Genomic DNA, 13,420 nt, shown 5'->3' with positions numbered 1-13,420 from the left:
CTTAATTAAAAAATGAACTTTCTTAAACCTGTGATATTTCATGTCATTACAGCTGAGCTGCCTTTCAGTATTAAACTACATTTTTTACTGCCTTATGGGACTCATCATTCTTTTCCATATTCTCTCCTGAAGAACAGGCTCAGTTAGAAGACCTCTCACATAATATACCTGTAATCATGAAAAGCCTCTGAATCTGCTGTTACATGACTTTACAGGAAATTTAGCAATGAGGGAATCCAGCTCACAGATGCAAAGGGGGCAGAACTATAACTTCTCTAGTACTCTACACATAATAATTGTTTAACCAATTTTGATGTGAAAAAAGAAATTAAAAGTAGTATTTAAATCCAGACAACCAAAAATATTTAACTTATATTTTCAGCAGGGAAAAATCAATTATTTCTATTAAGGTCAAGATTTTGTAGGAAATCAGAAATGTGTAAAAAATTGCAGCTGTTATTGTAGAACTGCCAGCTATTTCTGCTTATTGCTATTATGAAACTCAGATTGGCACCATTAAAACAGAGCATAAGAGGTGGTTCTTGCTTCAAAGTCCTGCCATCTAAGTAGGTCTGACTGAGCAAAAGTCACGGTAATTTGCTGAAACTCACATATAAATTCCACGACAGAGAGATAGAAATGAAGATCATCACTTAAAATCTCCTGACCTACAAATTGATTTAGAGCAGTAGGTATCATTAAAGAAAAACAGGAGTCCACAGCATGTAGGTGAAGAAAGCTTGACTTGGTTGAGTTTGTCAATCTCTTGGCAAAAGCATGCAAAAATTTTTTTAAGAGGAGGGATGTGCTGGAAGGTTGTTCAGATTTTGTGAAAGGAAATGAGCAAGCTCTGGGATTTGCAGCTACAGAGCCAGAGATAATGAAGAAATCATATTTGTCAAAGGAGCATTGAAGAGCAGAAGCTGGAAGAGAGGAAATGCCTGGAGCAGAGGGGGCCCTCAATATCACCAGCCCAGAAGATCAGGACTCTGATATCCTGCTCTGCTTGGACATTGCCTGGTGTGAAACTGAGTGCTGGTGGCAGAAGGAAGAAGGAGGAATTGTCAGGATTTGCACTGAAAGGAGAACAAAAAAATTTGGGTTATTCCCAATCCAAACCTGATAGCAGAATCTGGTAGATGATAAAGAAGTCATAATGTATCTCACAGAATCAATACAAGTTTCAGATGTGGCAATATGAATGTCAATGAAAAGCAAGAGTTATGCATGTAGTGATAAAGCATCAAGGTAGGTATAATTTTCTATCTAAACACTGATGTCTTTCTTAAATTTTATTTCTCTGAGTAAAATATGCCAGAATAAATCACAAAGTGTAACAGAAAAGATGTTTGGCATAAAAAAAATCTACCAAGCCATAGCTGAAATTAATTCTTGAAGTTAGATTAAATTTAAACAAAAATTACAAATCCCTGTGTGCTATAATAAAGTCCCTTGTGTTGGACCACCCTGGCAAGGTGCACTAATTTTAAGGCATATAAGTGATTTGGAAGATCTTTTTCCTCTGCAGGTATTAGATTAAAAAAAAAAAAAAAAACAAAAAAAAACAGTGACACTTTTGAAAAACATAAGAACCTTAGAAAAGATAGGATGTTGGAAGAACAATCATTGTAAGAATAGAAAATCTCTCCCTAAAGTCTTTTATGCATCACTCCAAGTACTTTGCATTAATGAGCTAAGCAACCTTAAAAGAACAACATGACCCAGCATACTACAGTGATTCAGTAATCCAGTAGTCAAATAACTATAAAATAATGCTTTTTCTTTAATGCACTGGTTTTTATTTTAAAGTGTTTCAGATACTTAGGTATTTTTTTAACATCTCAGTGCTGTTCTGATCTCAGTATACAACAGTTAACAGAAAAAAAAACCAAACAAACCAACAATACATATTTACTTCAAGTAACTCTGTGCAATGTTACTCCACAGATATTGGTAGATCTTTTTTTTCCTGCTTTTTTCTTTAGTATTATCTGAGAAGCAGGCTAAGATATAGGTTGATTAAGTAATGTGAGAGATTTAGAAAGCAAAGCTCCTGTGCCCTTGTTTTGTTTCAGTATCAGACCTCTATTGTAATCACTGTAGAATTTAGTCTGGGAGCTCGTGTTGTCTGTGCTAGAATAAGCATCACAAAATCATTCAGACATGTAATTTCTGATGTCAGAAGAGAACGTCAGAATTGCTACTGAAATAAGGAAGCTATTTTTGGAGTACAGCAATCTTTCAAAAGAAAGCCATTTACAAAAAAATCCAACCCAGGAACATTTTTTACTAAATCACTGACCCTGCAATTCATACAGCCAGAGACTCCTCAGTGACCTCTTAATCAGCCTTGAGTTTCCTTTCTGCTAATAGTATTTATGTTAACCAAATGAATGTATTTGGGAAAATTTAAAATAAATCAGATGCAGTATATGACAACTTACGAACACATTTAAAATATTTTAAAATGCTTTGAATTAATGCACGTAGCATGCATGCATTTATTGATCTGCATCTCACAACAATAAAATAAGCAGCAATATTTAGAAATCACAACATCTTAACTGACTAATCAAACTGACATGGAAGTATAAAACAATGAAAAAAACCCTAATCAGAAACAGAGCAGTTACAACACAATCTTGCCTTGACTTTATTAAATGCTTTAAATAGTGATAAACTTTACCAGAGAAAAATGAGAAATTATACTGGTATGATTTGTATTATTGCAAATCTCTGAATCTGTCAACATAATAATCTCTCCTGCAAAACAGCTACAGCTCCTTTAAGCATCCTCAGCAGTATGTATGCTTTTAAATTTTAAGGCATTAGCAATGTAGTACCCCCCAAATCCAGCCTTGAACTCTGACAGACACTGATCTCTTTTCTCCCTCCCACACCCTGTTTTATCAGACACAATTTTGTTTAAATTGGCTATTAAATAGCATAGCACTGTACCTTTAAATACAAATCAAACAATATTCATATTCCCACGGTGCTGCTAGTTTCCCTTATGCATTGAATCGCCTGTAGATTAAAAGCTCAGAATCTGAAAAGGATTCTGTTCTGCAGACCAAAGTTCTCTGTAGGAGATGAGGGAGAGGGTCAGTCCCGGAGTCACACACACAACAGGCAGAAAACACACTTGTGATCCTCAGCTTTGGATAGCATCAGAAAGGGGAATAAAAAGCAGAAACACATGGCACACTGAGAACTGGTATCACTTATGGCTTCTAACCAAAGCAGCAATTAAATACCTTTCATCATTCCCCCAAATGCCTGATTTTTGTAAGAACTGAAAGAGACACACACACACAAAGGAAAATCCCCTCTGAGCAGCAAGGAAAACTTAATCACCTACCATTTTCTTTGCACTCTTCTGGAGGTTTAGCCTTTTTCGCAAGTCGTGGATCCAGCCATGATGTTGTCTTTGTGTTATGGCTGAAAAGAAAAGAGATCACTCTGAGCAGACACATACTGAAAGGAATCAAGTTTATTCCTTAAGAAAAAAGGGTTAGTCCAACAAAATTGCAATCGATACACTTAATTTGCTTACTGGTTCTAAGTAGCCCTGAAGGAGGTGTAAGAGTAATTGTGCAAGGCAGTTGTAAATTTGGCAACCTCAGCTCCCTGTCCTCAAAGCAGCTATTTTTATTAAAATCAACTAGAATGTTGCCAAGTTAACCTCATTGAAAATGCAGAACTCATCCAGAGCAAAAGGAATTTATTACAAATACAGTGTTCTCCCGTTGATCGAGTGCAGGCGACAGGATTCTGTACCATTCTCACAGTTTTCGGATAGAATTATTTTCATCTTAAACCTGTCCTTTTCCTAAATACAGGTTTGTTATTTCTCTCCAGCAGCAGTGACAAGGCATAGCAAAAGTGATGCAAATTACAGCATGCTCCTGCAAAGTCTACATTTCCGGACAGGGTGATTAATGATACTTTGTTTAACAAACCTTTATCTCTCCATATATAATCCTTCTACAGAGATAAAATAGATATGCACAAGCTGAATGAATCATGTGGCTCCTTTCTGTACTCAGAATAGATCTTTGAGAAATCAGCCATCAAAGAGCATTGAACTGGCAAAAATTGTTTTTTGGGAGATTATTTTGCCAAATGAATTGATACTAAGCACAGCTAATGAGACTTAAAGCCAGATCCTTTCTATGTATACTTTACCCATAAGCAATTAAATTTGGAGCCAAATACTGTAAATATATTAAAGAAGACTATAAACCAGAAAGTGATGTGATCATTACTCCTTGATTTTTGAGATGCCTTTCCTACAATACCATCATTCAGAGACACTTCTAACCCATGTTTTATTTATCTGAGACATCCTAGAAGGAAGCTCATTCCCTACTATACTGAATTATTTCGTTTATTATTAATTTGCTGTGTCATTTTAAAGTGTGCTTACGATTTCTGTTATAAACATTGGTATAAGGTGTACAAAAACAGGGGACCTGGCAAAAAAATGGATTAGGATGTAATTGTTTGTGAGTTTGTTAGTTAGTGATACAGTCCATGTGAGCCCAACACCACTGGTTCCCCTAGGGAAAAATAAATAAATAGAACCAATTCCTTCTCCCACTTTGTCTTCCATGGCAGATAAATTTTCCACTGCCTCGATTTCTCTCTCTCTCTCTCTAAACAGTGACAGTGCCTACTTCTCAGCCTAACTGTCACCATGTTAAAACTTCCTCCACATTTTGAATGGGAAAGAAGGCAGAGCAGAGTTATGTATGGATAAAATGGCAACTAAAATGAAAATTGAGGTGTTTAAATTGTTTTTTCTTAAAAGCATTATCTAGTCTAGAACACCATTCATGACAGGTGAAGATGATAAACAAACCCTTCCCTTTGAGAGCTGAGCTATATTTGCAGATATGAAGAATGATGAGCCAAAGGTAAGGTGAATTTGAAATCATGCCAGCAGCCTGTGCTGGATTGCAAGTGTAACTAAGACACTTCCTCGGAAGCTCTGGCTGCCTGTGGTCTCCTGTAGGGTGCATTTTTATGCTGCAGTCACAGCCCCACCACAGTTTGTGCAGACATACTTGAGCTAGCTTTAAATTAACTGGGGGAGATGCTCCAGCAGTGTCAGTGCTGCAGGATGGAGCTCAGCGTGGGCTCATCACCCCAGCATCCATCCTCTGAGCTCCTTGGGTGCACCCAGCAGCACAGGCTGAGCTCCACACCACCAGGGATACCCTGTTAGCAGCGCCAGAGCTCAGAGTGAGCTTGGACATTCCTGTGGGAGCTGCAGTTGCATCTCCGGAGTGTGGGCATGTCTGGACAACAGCCACTCTCTCCCAGATCTTAATTCTGAATTATTTTAGGGACCCCCACTGACTGCAGGGACTAAATTAGAATCACAGATAGTTTCCTACGACTTTAAAAGAGCAATATATATGATTACTACTAGCAATGTTTGCTGTGGTATAGAGCAAATCTCAAAGCATTAAAGGAAACAAAAATAACCACCCCTGGTTTAGAGGCAAGAAAATGGAGTCACAGAGTCATGAAATCACTGTCCAGAGTCACCAACAAGCCAGTGACAGCAGCAATACTAAAAGCTCTCTTGCAAGTCAACTGGCCAATGTCCCCCCATCAGACTAGGCCAGTTCCCCAGCCCTGAAAATACCCCTATAATATCTTCAGAAAGAGTTTTCAAGTATCTGCAAAAGCAGGTGCCAAGCTGGAAACAAACCCAATTAAAAATCAATATTTAAAAATGCAAATTAGATGAATTACAACCTTCAAAGCTTAAATTCAATCTAAGAACAGCAAGCAGTTACTCTTCCCTTCAGCATAAATGTGGCTTCCACAAACCCAGCAGGACTGATGTCCCAGTTTTGTGCAAGATGGCCATTTTAAACAAAACCATAAAACACCTAAAAAATCAACAGCTCTTCCAGCAGAAGAGTGATCCTTCAGTCTGCAGTGAAATTTCACAGAATGGAGATGATATTTCATTTAGATCAGCTCTTAGAGCACTCAATATCCTCTTCTAGGTGATATCTGTCAAACCTGTTCAGCTACTTAGTAAAAGCAAAACTCATCCACAAGAACTTTTGTCTATAACAAATAATTGCAGGAGCAAAGAACCATTTGAAACACAACCCTCTTTTCCTTGCCATGCCTTTTCTCTTGCCCTGCCTCTCCACTTTATAATCTCTACTAAACATACAATGCAGTGCAGTGGGACTAAACAACTCAAAGGCTTCTAGACGAGTACTCTACCGGGTAAAAAATCCTTTCCTGCTCTGAAGGCAGGACTTGAAAGAAGGCAGAATCAACCCCACCTGACTTTAACACCTCCACAGTACTATCAGTGTCCTCCTATGCTCTCCCCAGTGTTGTTTGCTTGGATCTTCTCAGCAACCAGGTACACAACACACAAACACTCCTTCAAGGAGGAGAGACATGACAACTGTCATATTGCTCTCAGTAAAAGAGGGAAATGAGTAGCCCTGGTGTACAGCATTGTGTGGTTTTTATGCATGTCTGCTTCTGTCCTGCATAGGAGGTTTACTTTGGCAGGGTATTCTTCCAGTCTCCCTTGTGTCAGCTATTCCCTCTTCAGCTCTGCAAAGGACTAGAATGTGTAGAAGCTAAAGGGAGACAACCTTTATCCCCTGTTTTTAATATAATTTAAAGGAAGTCTTGATAGGAAAGTTTTAACTATGGGAGAAGAGACTGAAGGAACAGTAAATTGGTCAAACTAACACTAATGGCAAGAGTAACATGAACACATATCTGCTGAACAGGCTGTGTACACTGAATTCTTAAACACTAAAAAACCTTGTAGGGGGCATAACCTGCCTACCTTACTACAAGGTATAATCATGTGTGTCCACTTGGGAAGTCTTATAGACAGACCAGAAGGAAAAGGGGCTGGGGATTTACAGATTATGAATGAATACCAGATGAATTGCAGCGGCAGTTGTCTCAAACAGGCATTTGGAGTTGTCAGTGATGGAACGAGAGTGAAGCGATGCAACAAAAGCATCCTGTGAGAAATACAGCTGTGGCTCCAGCAACGCTTTACACTGACCAATGCTTCATTACTTGGCAATAACTATATCTTATCATTAAAAACATGTCTAGAAAGCCCATAATTTCAATGATTTTGATTACTAGTTAGGACTACTGAGATAAGTGCTGGCGACTCAACAATGCATGTCCTAGAATCGCTCTAAAAATCAACAGTAAAATCCTAATTTTTGAAATTTTGGAAGAAAAGTTTTCTTAACAAAGGATCCCTTTGGTCTTGCTTCAAGCACGTGGAGCATAGAAAGAGCATAACTTTTAAAAATTCACCCAAATTTGTTACCTATGTAGAAAATAGAAACTGCATATAGGCCTGAAGTGTATTGCAATTTTTTTTTTTTAAGGTCATTCAGTAAAGCAGTGGAGCTTAATATTTTAGCCAAAAGTCAATAAAATAATTATTGCTGAACTAACTTAAATCCTCTCCCTTTGCCAAGTATTTGCACCTAGCAGAAACAGTTTATTATAATCAGTCATTTAGTATTAGTTGCATACAATTTTAAATATTTGTGGAAAAAATGTTCTTCAACTGGATGAAGAGTGAAACAAAAAGTGAAAGAAAGCACAGAATACTTCCCAGAAGCCTTGACTCAACCTCATGCTCTTCTCCAGATTTTCTTTGTAGCTCTGCTTTTAAGATTTCACAGAGACTGTTAAAATGCCTCTGTTCCCTGTAAATAGCTCTGGAGCTGGGTACCAGGACCAGAGGCTTTCTGGGAATCTCACTGGATACTATTCAATATCTTTAGGAAGTAAAAAACACTAGGAGAGTGGCTTTTCTTATCTAACAAAGTGTTATATTTTTATTATAATTATTTGTTAGACAGTATATTATTTTACTTAAGATTTGAATATAATGGATTTGTGTTAACAAACTGTCAGTTCAAAGCATTTTGACAGATAAAGTTTCTTGTACTAAAAAAGACCGCAGGCAAACTCTTGTAATGTTTTTTGAAGGAAATACAGAAAGTATTTACTGACAGGAATAGCCTTAATGTCTTTTAACAGCACTGCGAACCTAGTCTAAATTCTGCATTTTGCAAGGTATGTAACTTGCATGTTATTGTGGAAAGCATTTCAAAATGGGCGTTGTTTCAGTGTGTTTGGGGGGGCACATATGGGTTTGTTTGTGTTTTTATTGTGAACACATTACATTTAAGCTGGTCCTTGATTTACCAACTTGAGCAAAGGGGAGCAGACAAGAAGAAAACCACAATGCTCTGTAATGCCATAACTTCAGCAATGCTAACTCCTCCCTCCTTTTTCTTTCTGCAGAAGCATTGCTTATCTACAGAGATTTTCAAGTGGCACAATACAGATCTTAAAGTAATTTGTGTATGGAGGTTCATGGATAGGAAAACTGAGCATTAAACCAGCAACTTTGCAACCCATGCATTGTGGGATGCTCCCTAAACTCCTTGCACACATGTGGGAACAGATACAAAAGGAAGTTGTCCTCTGGCAGAGGTTTGCATGGCAGCAGCTGTGACTGCCAGCTTGCCTTGCATTTCACCATGTGCTCAGAGTTCATGGTCCTTAAGAGACCCAGGTTTGGGAGTTCCCAGCCTGTGAATCTTAGATGGCCTTGGGCAGTAGATAAGCATTTATGCACTCAGCCTAGAGACAGTGGCACTGCCTCTAGGCATTCACAGGAGCAGAAGATGCTTATGCATGACCTTTTGGGCAATATATAAATGCCTAAAGTCTCCTATGGTAATTTCTGCTGTTGAAGTAATTCTCTTTGACTGAGGCAGTGTAATTTCTGACAAAGAATGGGCTTCATCTCATATGACTACAAAAATTACATAGCTAATTGTGTAGGATTTGTCTCTCTTCAAGGGAGAGACACCTTTACAGAGTAATTTATCTTACCTATCATCCAGCAGAATCACCTAATCATATGCTCTTAAGTGACATAATGCTGGTCATATCATCTCCCCAATGGCCTCTGGCTGTCACTCCAGATGGGTCCTGGTTTGACAAGCTCTGTGTCATATCTGTCACGATAATGGAGATGTCTTGGGCTGTTACTGTGCCTCTGTAGTGGTGCTTTGGCTCAGATCAGGAGGTCACTATTCCAATGAATCTCCCTCTCAGTTATCTTCTTTCTCACATTAAGTGTTCTCTATTCTCGTAAGCTTTTCACTTGAATTTAAACCAAAAGATGCACAGCAGGAGCTCACCTAATGTGCTACATTCACAGACATGCAGCCCATGGCACCTGAAGAGATCCAGAAGCTGTGGCTGCTGGGTCATCAGCACCAAGACTTTCACTGTGCAGTCTTCTGATATTGCTAATTTAGATACGAAATGGTTTAGATTAGAAGGAGCTCAGACTGGTTTTAACTCAAATCTGGTCTCATGGATGGGGTTCAGGGCACAGAGGTTGTAGGAAACAAAGTGCACTCCCAGAGTTCAACTTTCCTTTCTGTTTCATCTGAAAGGATTTCAATGTGGGTACATTGAGATGTGAGCCAAATCACAGTGTGTGAGGACAGCCAGAAGATTTCCCTCAAAAGAGTACTCCTGACACAAATTACATACTACTGCAGACATAGTTTTGGGTATCTGGAGACATATTTACTGGTAGAAGCAGCTGTATTTTGGCAAATTAATTCTGCCCTTATATGTGGACAGGATGAATCAGCCTCTGGAGATAATTCTCCCTCTCCATTGACCACAGAAGGAGTCTTGGCAATTGGTTTACGTTAGATACCTAATGCTATATGGCAAGCCAGGTGAGCTGATTCTTCTAGTTCAATAAATACAAAGGAGAAAAGTTATACCAACACTACAAATATCAGAGGAGATGTGCTGGAAGATTAATTCTGCAGAGCACAGCAGCAGAGACCTTTGGGGGAAAGACTAGAAATAAGAAAGTGAGGAAAGACAAGAGGAGTTAAGCTGGCAGTTTGACCTGGATGTCACCGCAGATAAAAACAGCAAGTGAGAGCAAGGGACAGCACACCACTAGTACAGATTGATAATGTCTTTATAATATCAATGGACAAGAGGAAAAAAAAAAAAGAGTTCCTAATTCCAGAAATTCTTTCCAGTTCTACCATCTTCATGTTCCTTATTACTTGTCATGAGGCAAGGAAGTGGTCTCAGGAGAAAAGATCCCTCTTGGTTTCTTTCAGCTGCCCATCCTGCTGTATGCCATGTTGAAGTCCAAAGTGCATTAGAGATCTGATTTGTTATGCTGACCAAAGCTGACAGATCCAATCCAACATATAAACAAAGAAAACCAATTATAATGATATTCACAAGACCCCTCATGGATCAGAATTGTCTATACAATGTATCTTACTGGTACAAGATGGCTTGTTTCCCAAAGAAATATCCCATCAGAAGTGAATATTATATCAGTATGTGAAAAAAAAAATCCTTCATCCTAATTGCTACTTAATTCAAGTAGCAGAAATATCCAGACAACTAAAACATTTCAGTATTATAGGCTGATACTCTGATGTAACATACTCACAGAAGTGGTGAACTAACTTATAAATGTTCCCGTAGTTACTGCAGGATATGAAAGTAATCTTGAGCAGGTAGAAGGGTATACTTCTACCCAGTACTTTTAGTATCTTATAGTGTAAAATATAATAATGGTGTATCCAGGCTTAACTAAAATATCCTGCTTTGTGATGGTGAACTCATGGAGCAATCAGGAACAACTAAATGTATCATGGTTCTTCAGGTAAACCGTAAGATGTTGGGATGAATGTTACTCCTGCAGTCAAAAAACTTTCCTGCCTTAAAAACTACTATGAAGAAAGTAGTTTTTAAGGCAGGAAAAGTTATCCCAGTGAAGTCCATAGCAATATTCTGGTAGCTGTACTCTTCAGATATCACCTGAAATTGCACCAGCTGTATTAAAAAACTTAATGGCTGTTTTTTACAGTGAAAAGGAGAGTCCTTGGCAAAGGACTATTTTATAGCTGTTTTTCAGTCTTTTATGATACTTTCATAAAGGAAAAAATCTTCAGCAATGAGAAAAGATACTGCAACAGGTCCAAAAAAGCAATGCTGACTATACTGTTTTACGAAGTAGGCGCTGAAGTAGTAAGAGACTGAATGTCTGCAAGATGTACTGGAAAGTGGTTTGTTAAACCTTGTGTGGCCACATTCTCCTAAAATTCATCAATACAAGTAAAAAAAGGCAATCCTTTAAAGATGTTCTATTGTGGTTTGCATTTATTCTAGACTTTTCTCCACTAATAAAACAATTAATGTAGTATAAGCAAAGGAAACTTTATATGCTTTTGAACAGTATAAAGTCAAATAGCTTTAGGTTTCACGTCCTACTGTCCCTTCAGCCCTTTCAGAGTTCTGCTGCATATGTGTGGAGAGAAGGCTGGAGAGAGAAAACCAATTCTGCCTTTTATAAAAGAGTATTAAATTGTGTAGCCAACTGTACAGGACAGTCTGTGATGTAATAATGTATGGGCTGAAGCTGGATAGTTGGGTGAGGGCCACATTTCAGGCTGACTGCACATAATAGCATGTGCACCTAGAATCCTGGTCCTTTCTTATTTGCTTCAGCATTGCACTGGACCAACACAGCAAACACTGATTGCTTGGGATCTAACAGCCAGATCTGCTGACTTTGCGAGGACAACACAAATATGGGTCCCTGCTATGTGGTTTGAGAGCTGTTGGCAAGGCAAGGTCTGAAGGCTATGGGGAATCACAGCCTTTCCTTAGTCCTGGGAAAAGGAAAAGCTAAAAATCAGTGACAAGTATGATTTATTTAAACATGCCAAAATACGTCACATTTATCAGCCATATTTAAAGCACGGAAGAAGGAGCAAAACTGGAGTGTTTTTTGATGGCATTCCAATTTATATACAGCCTGTTAATTATTGCATGTTCTCATTAGCATATGTTCTGAGTGAAACCAAATGCAAGAGATGGAGTCCTATTTGTGTAGTGTGTGCTTGTATTTGAAAATTCAGATTCATCTGTAAGGGAGGCTGGAAACAGCCCAAGAAATGTACTTCGGTAGCTCTTCCTGAAAAACACTGGTAACTATTATGTTGCAAGAAGAGATGCTCATGTTCTGTCTGTGAACACTAAAATATGTAAACATAAGGTCATTCACCTATGTCAAAAAGGGAATGAAAGGAAGAAACAGAGCAAGACATGCTCTAAAATACAACCATCCTCTGAATCATTCAGTGAATCTGGTAGATGATATTTTTTTTGTCTTTGTAGTCCTTGAGGCAGAGAAAGTTCCTTCCACTGTGCTTTACAAAAAGTTAACTGAAGCATTAATGATTAACAAATAAATAATCCTGTCTATAGACAATTATCTTTCCCCTTGTGAAGTCACTTCCTCTCTCACTGTAAATCTGCCACACTATTCTGATGGCAGTTTTGATAAGTGAGATCACATCTGAATTTCAGAGGTCATTTTGAGGTGAATGAATGAAACTTCTGTCATGAAATCTAGGACCTTTGGGTATACCTGTGACAACCAGGAACTTAAGATCACTTGCTGCTGGAAGGCTTTAGTGTTTAAAGGCACAATTCACATGAGCCCCAAATAAAGCAAGAAAAGATGCTGCCTAGTGTGGCTTTTTTCCCCCACTCATTGTGATGTACACTTTAAAAATGTTTGTTTTTCATCTATTATTTAATAATCTAGTACAATCTTTACTACTGTTCAGGGAGATGTTGTTAGACAAATAGGTTTTTGTTGTCTTTTTATCTTTCCGTTTTTTTGTGAAAGCAAATGGAGTCTCTTCATGCCATTAACCAAAGTGACTTGTAAACAAAGAGGCAATTTAACAGCATCCCCACAGCATTACATTCCTACTTAACCCTGCAAAGACTGTGCAATGTGAAAGCTCAAATGATCAGAGAGTTGTTCCTTTTGCTAGGATTCTAGTAAATAATCTAGTATTTTTGCAGATGTATAACTGCACTTTTTTTGCAAATACATTGTTCAAGAATATAATCCCAAAAGCAAGAAGCCCTTACAACAGCCCTTCTATCCAGTCTGCACCTCTGATTGATTTCTTTGCTTTACATAACATTCATTTAGTGGAAGTGAATGATGAGCATTGTCAGAACTGCAGTGTAAACCAGAGCATTTCAAGGAAAGGAAGCAAGCTGGTACATTAAAGGAATTTGAGGAGTGCAATGGCTGCTCTGTAGAGCATCAGGGCTATTTGCATTCACTGCATTTGTTACAAAACATATATTTATTTTCTATTAAATTACCTCCCGCAGTATTTACTACTCTCACAGCTTGGTGTGTTAGTGATCTACCCATCATCCCTTCCCCTGTCCCCCAAATGTACCACAGGTTTTTGTTACAAGTAAAATAAAAGTGCCATATAGTTCAGTC

General features: G+C 38.2%; 1 protein-coding gene across 13 annotated transcripts in view; it reads right to left on the bottom strand.

Moving 5' to 3' along the window:
* MAGI2 (membrane associated guanylate kinase, WW and PDZ domain containing 2) overlaps positions 1–13,420 on the bottom strand; it is a 695,213-nt gene that overhangs the window by 215,487 nt on the left and 466,306 nt on the right. For all 13 annotated transcript variants that reach the window (XM_038153728.1, XM_038153732.1, XM_038153729.1 and 10 more), the window contains one exon: positions 3,362–3,441. In XM_038153728.1, coding sequence (XP_038009656.1) covers positions 3,362–3,441 — 80 coding nt within the window. The remainder of the gene's footprint in view (positions 1–3,361; positions 3,442–13,420) is intronic.

This window comes from Motacilla alba, chromosome 1A, assembly GCF_015832195.1.
Source record: "Motacilla alba alba isolate MOTALB_02 chromosome 1A, Motacilla_alba_V1.0_pri, whole genome shotgun sequence".
Classification (NCBI taxonomy): Eukaryota; Metazoa; Chordata; class Aves; order Passeriformes; family Motacillidae; genus Motacilla; species Motacilla alba.
Note: the sequence above shows the minus strand (reverse complement) of the source record. Positions and strands in the feature narration are given on the sequence as shown.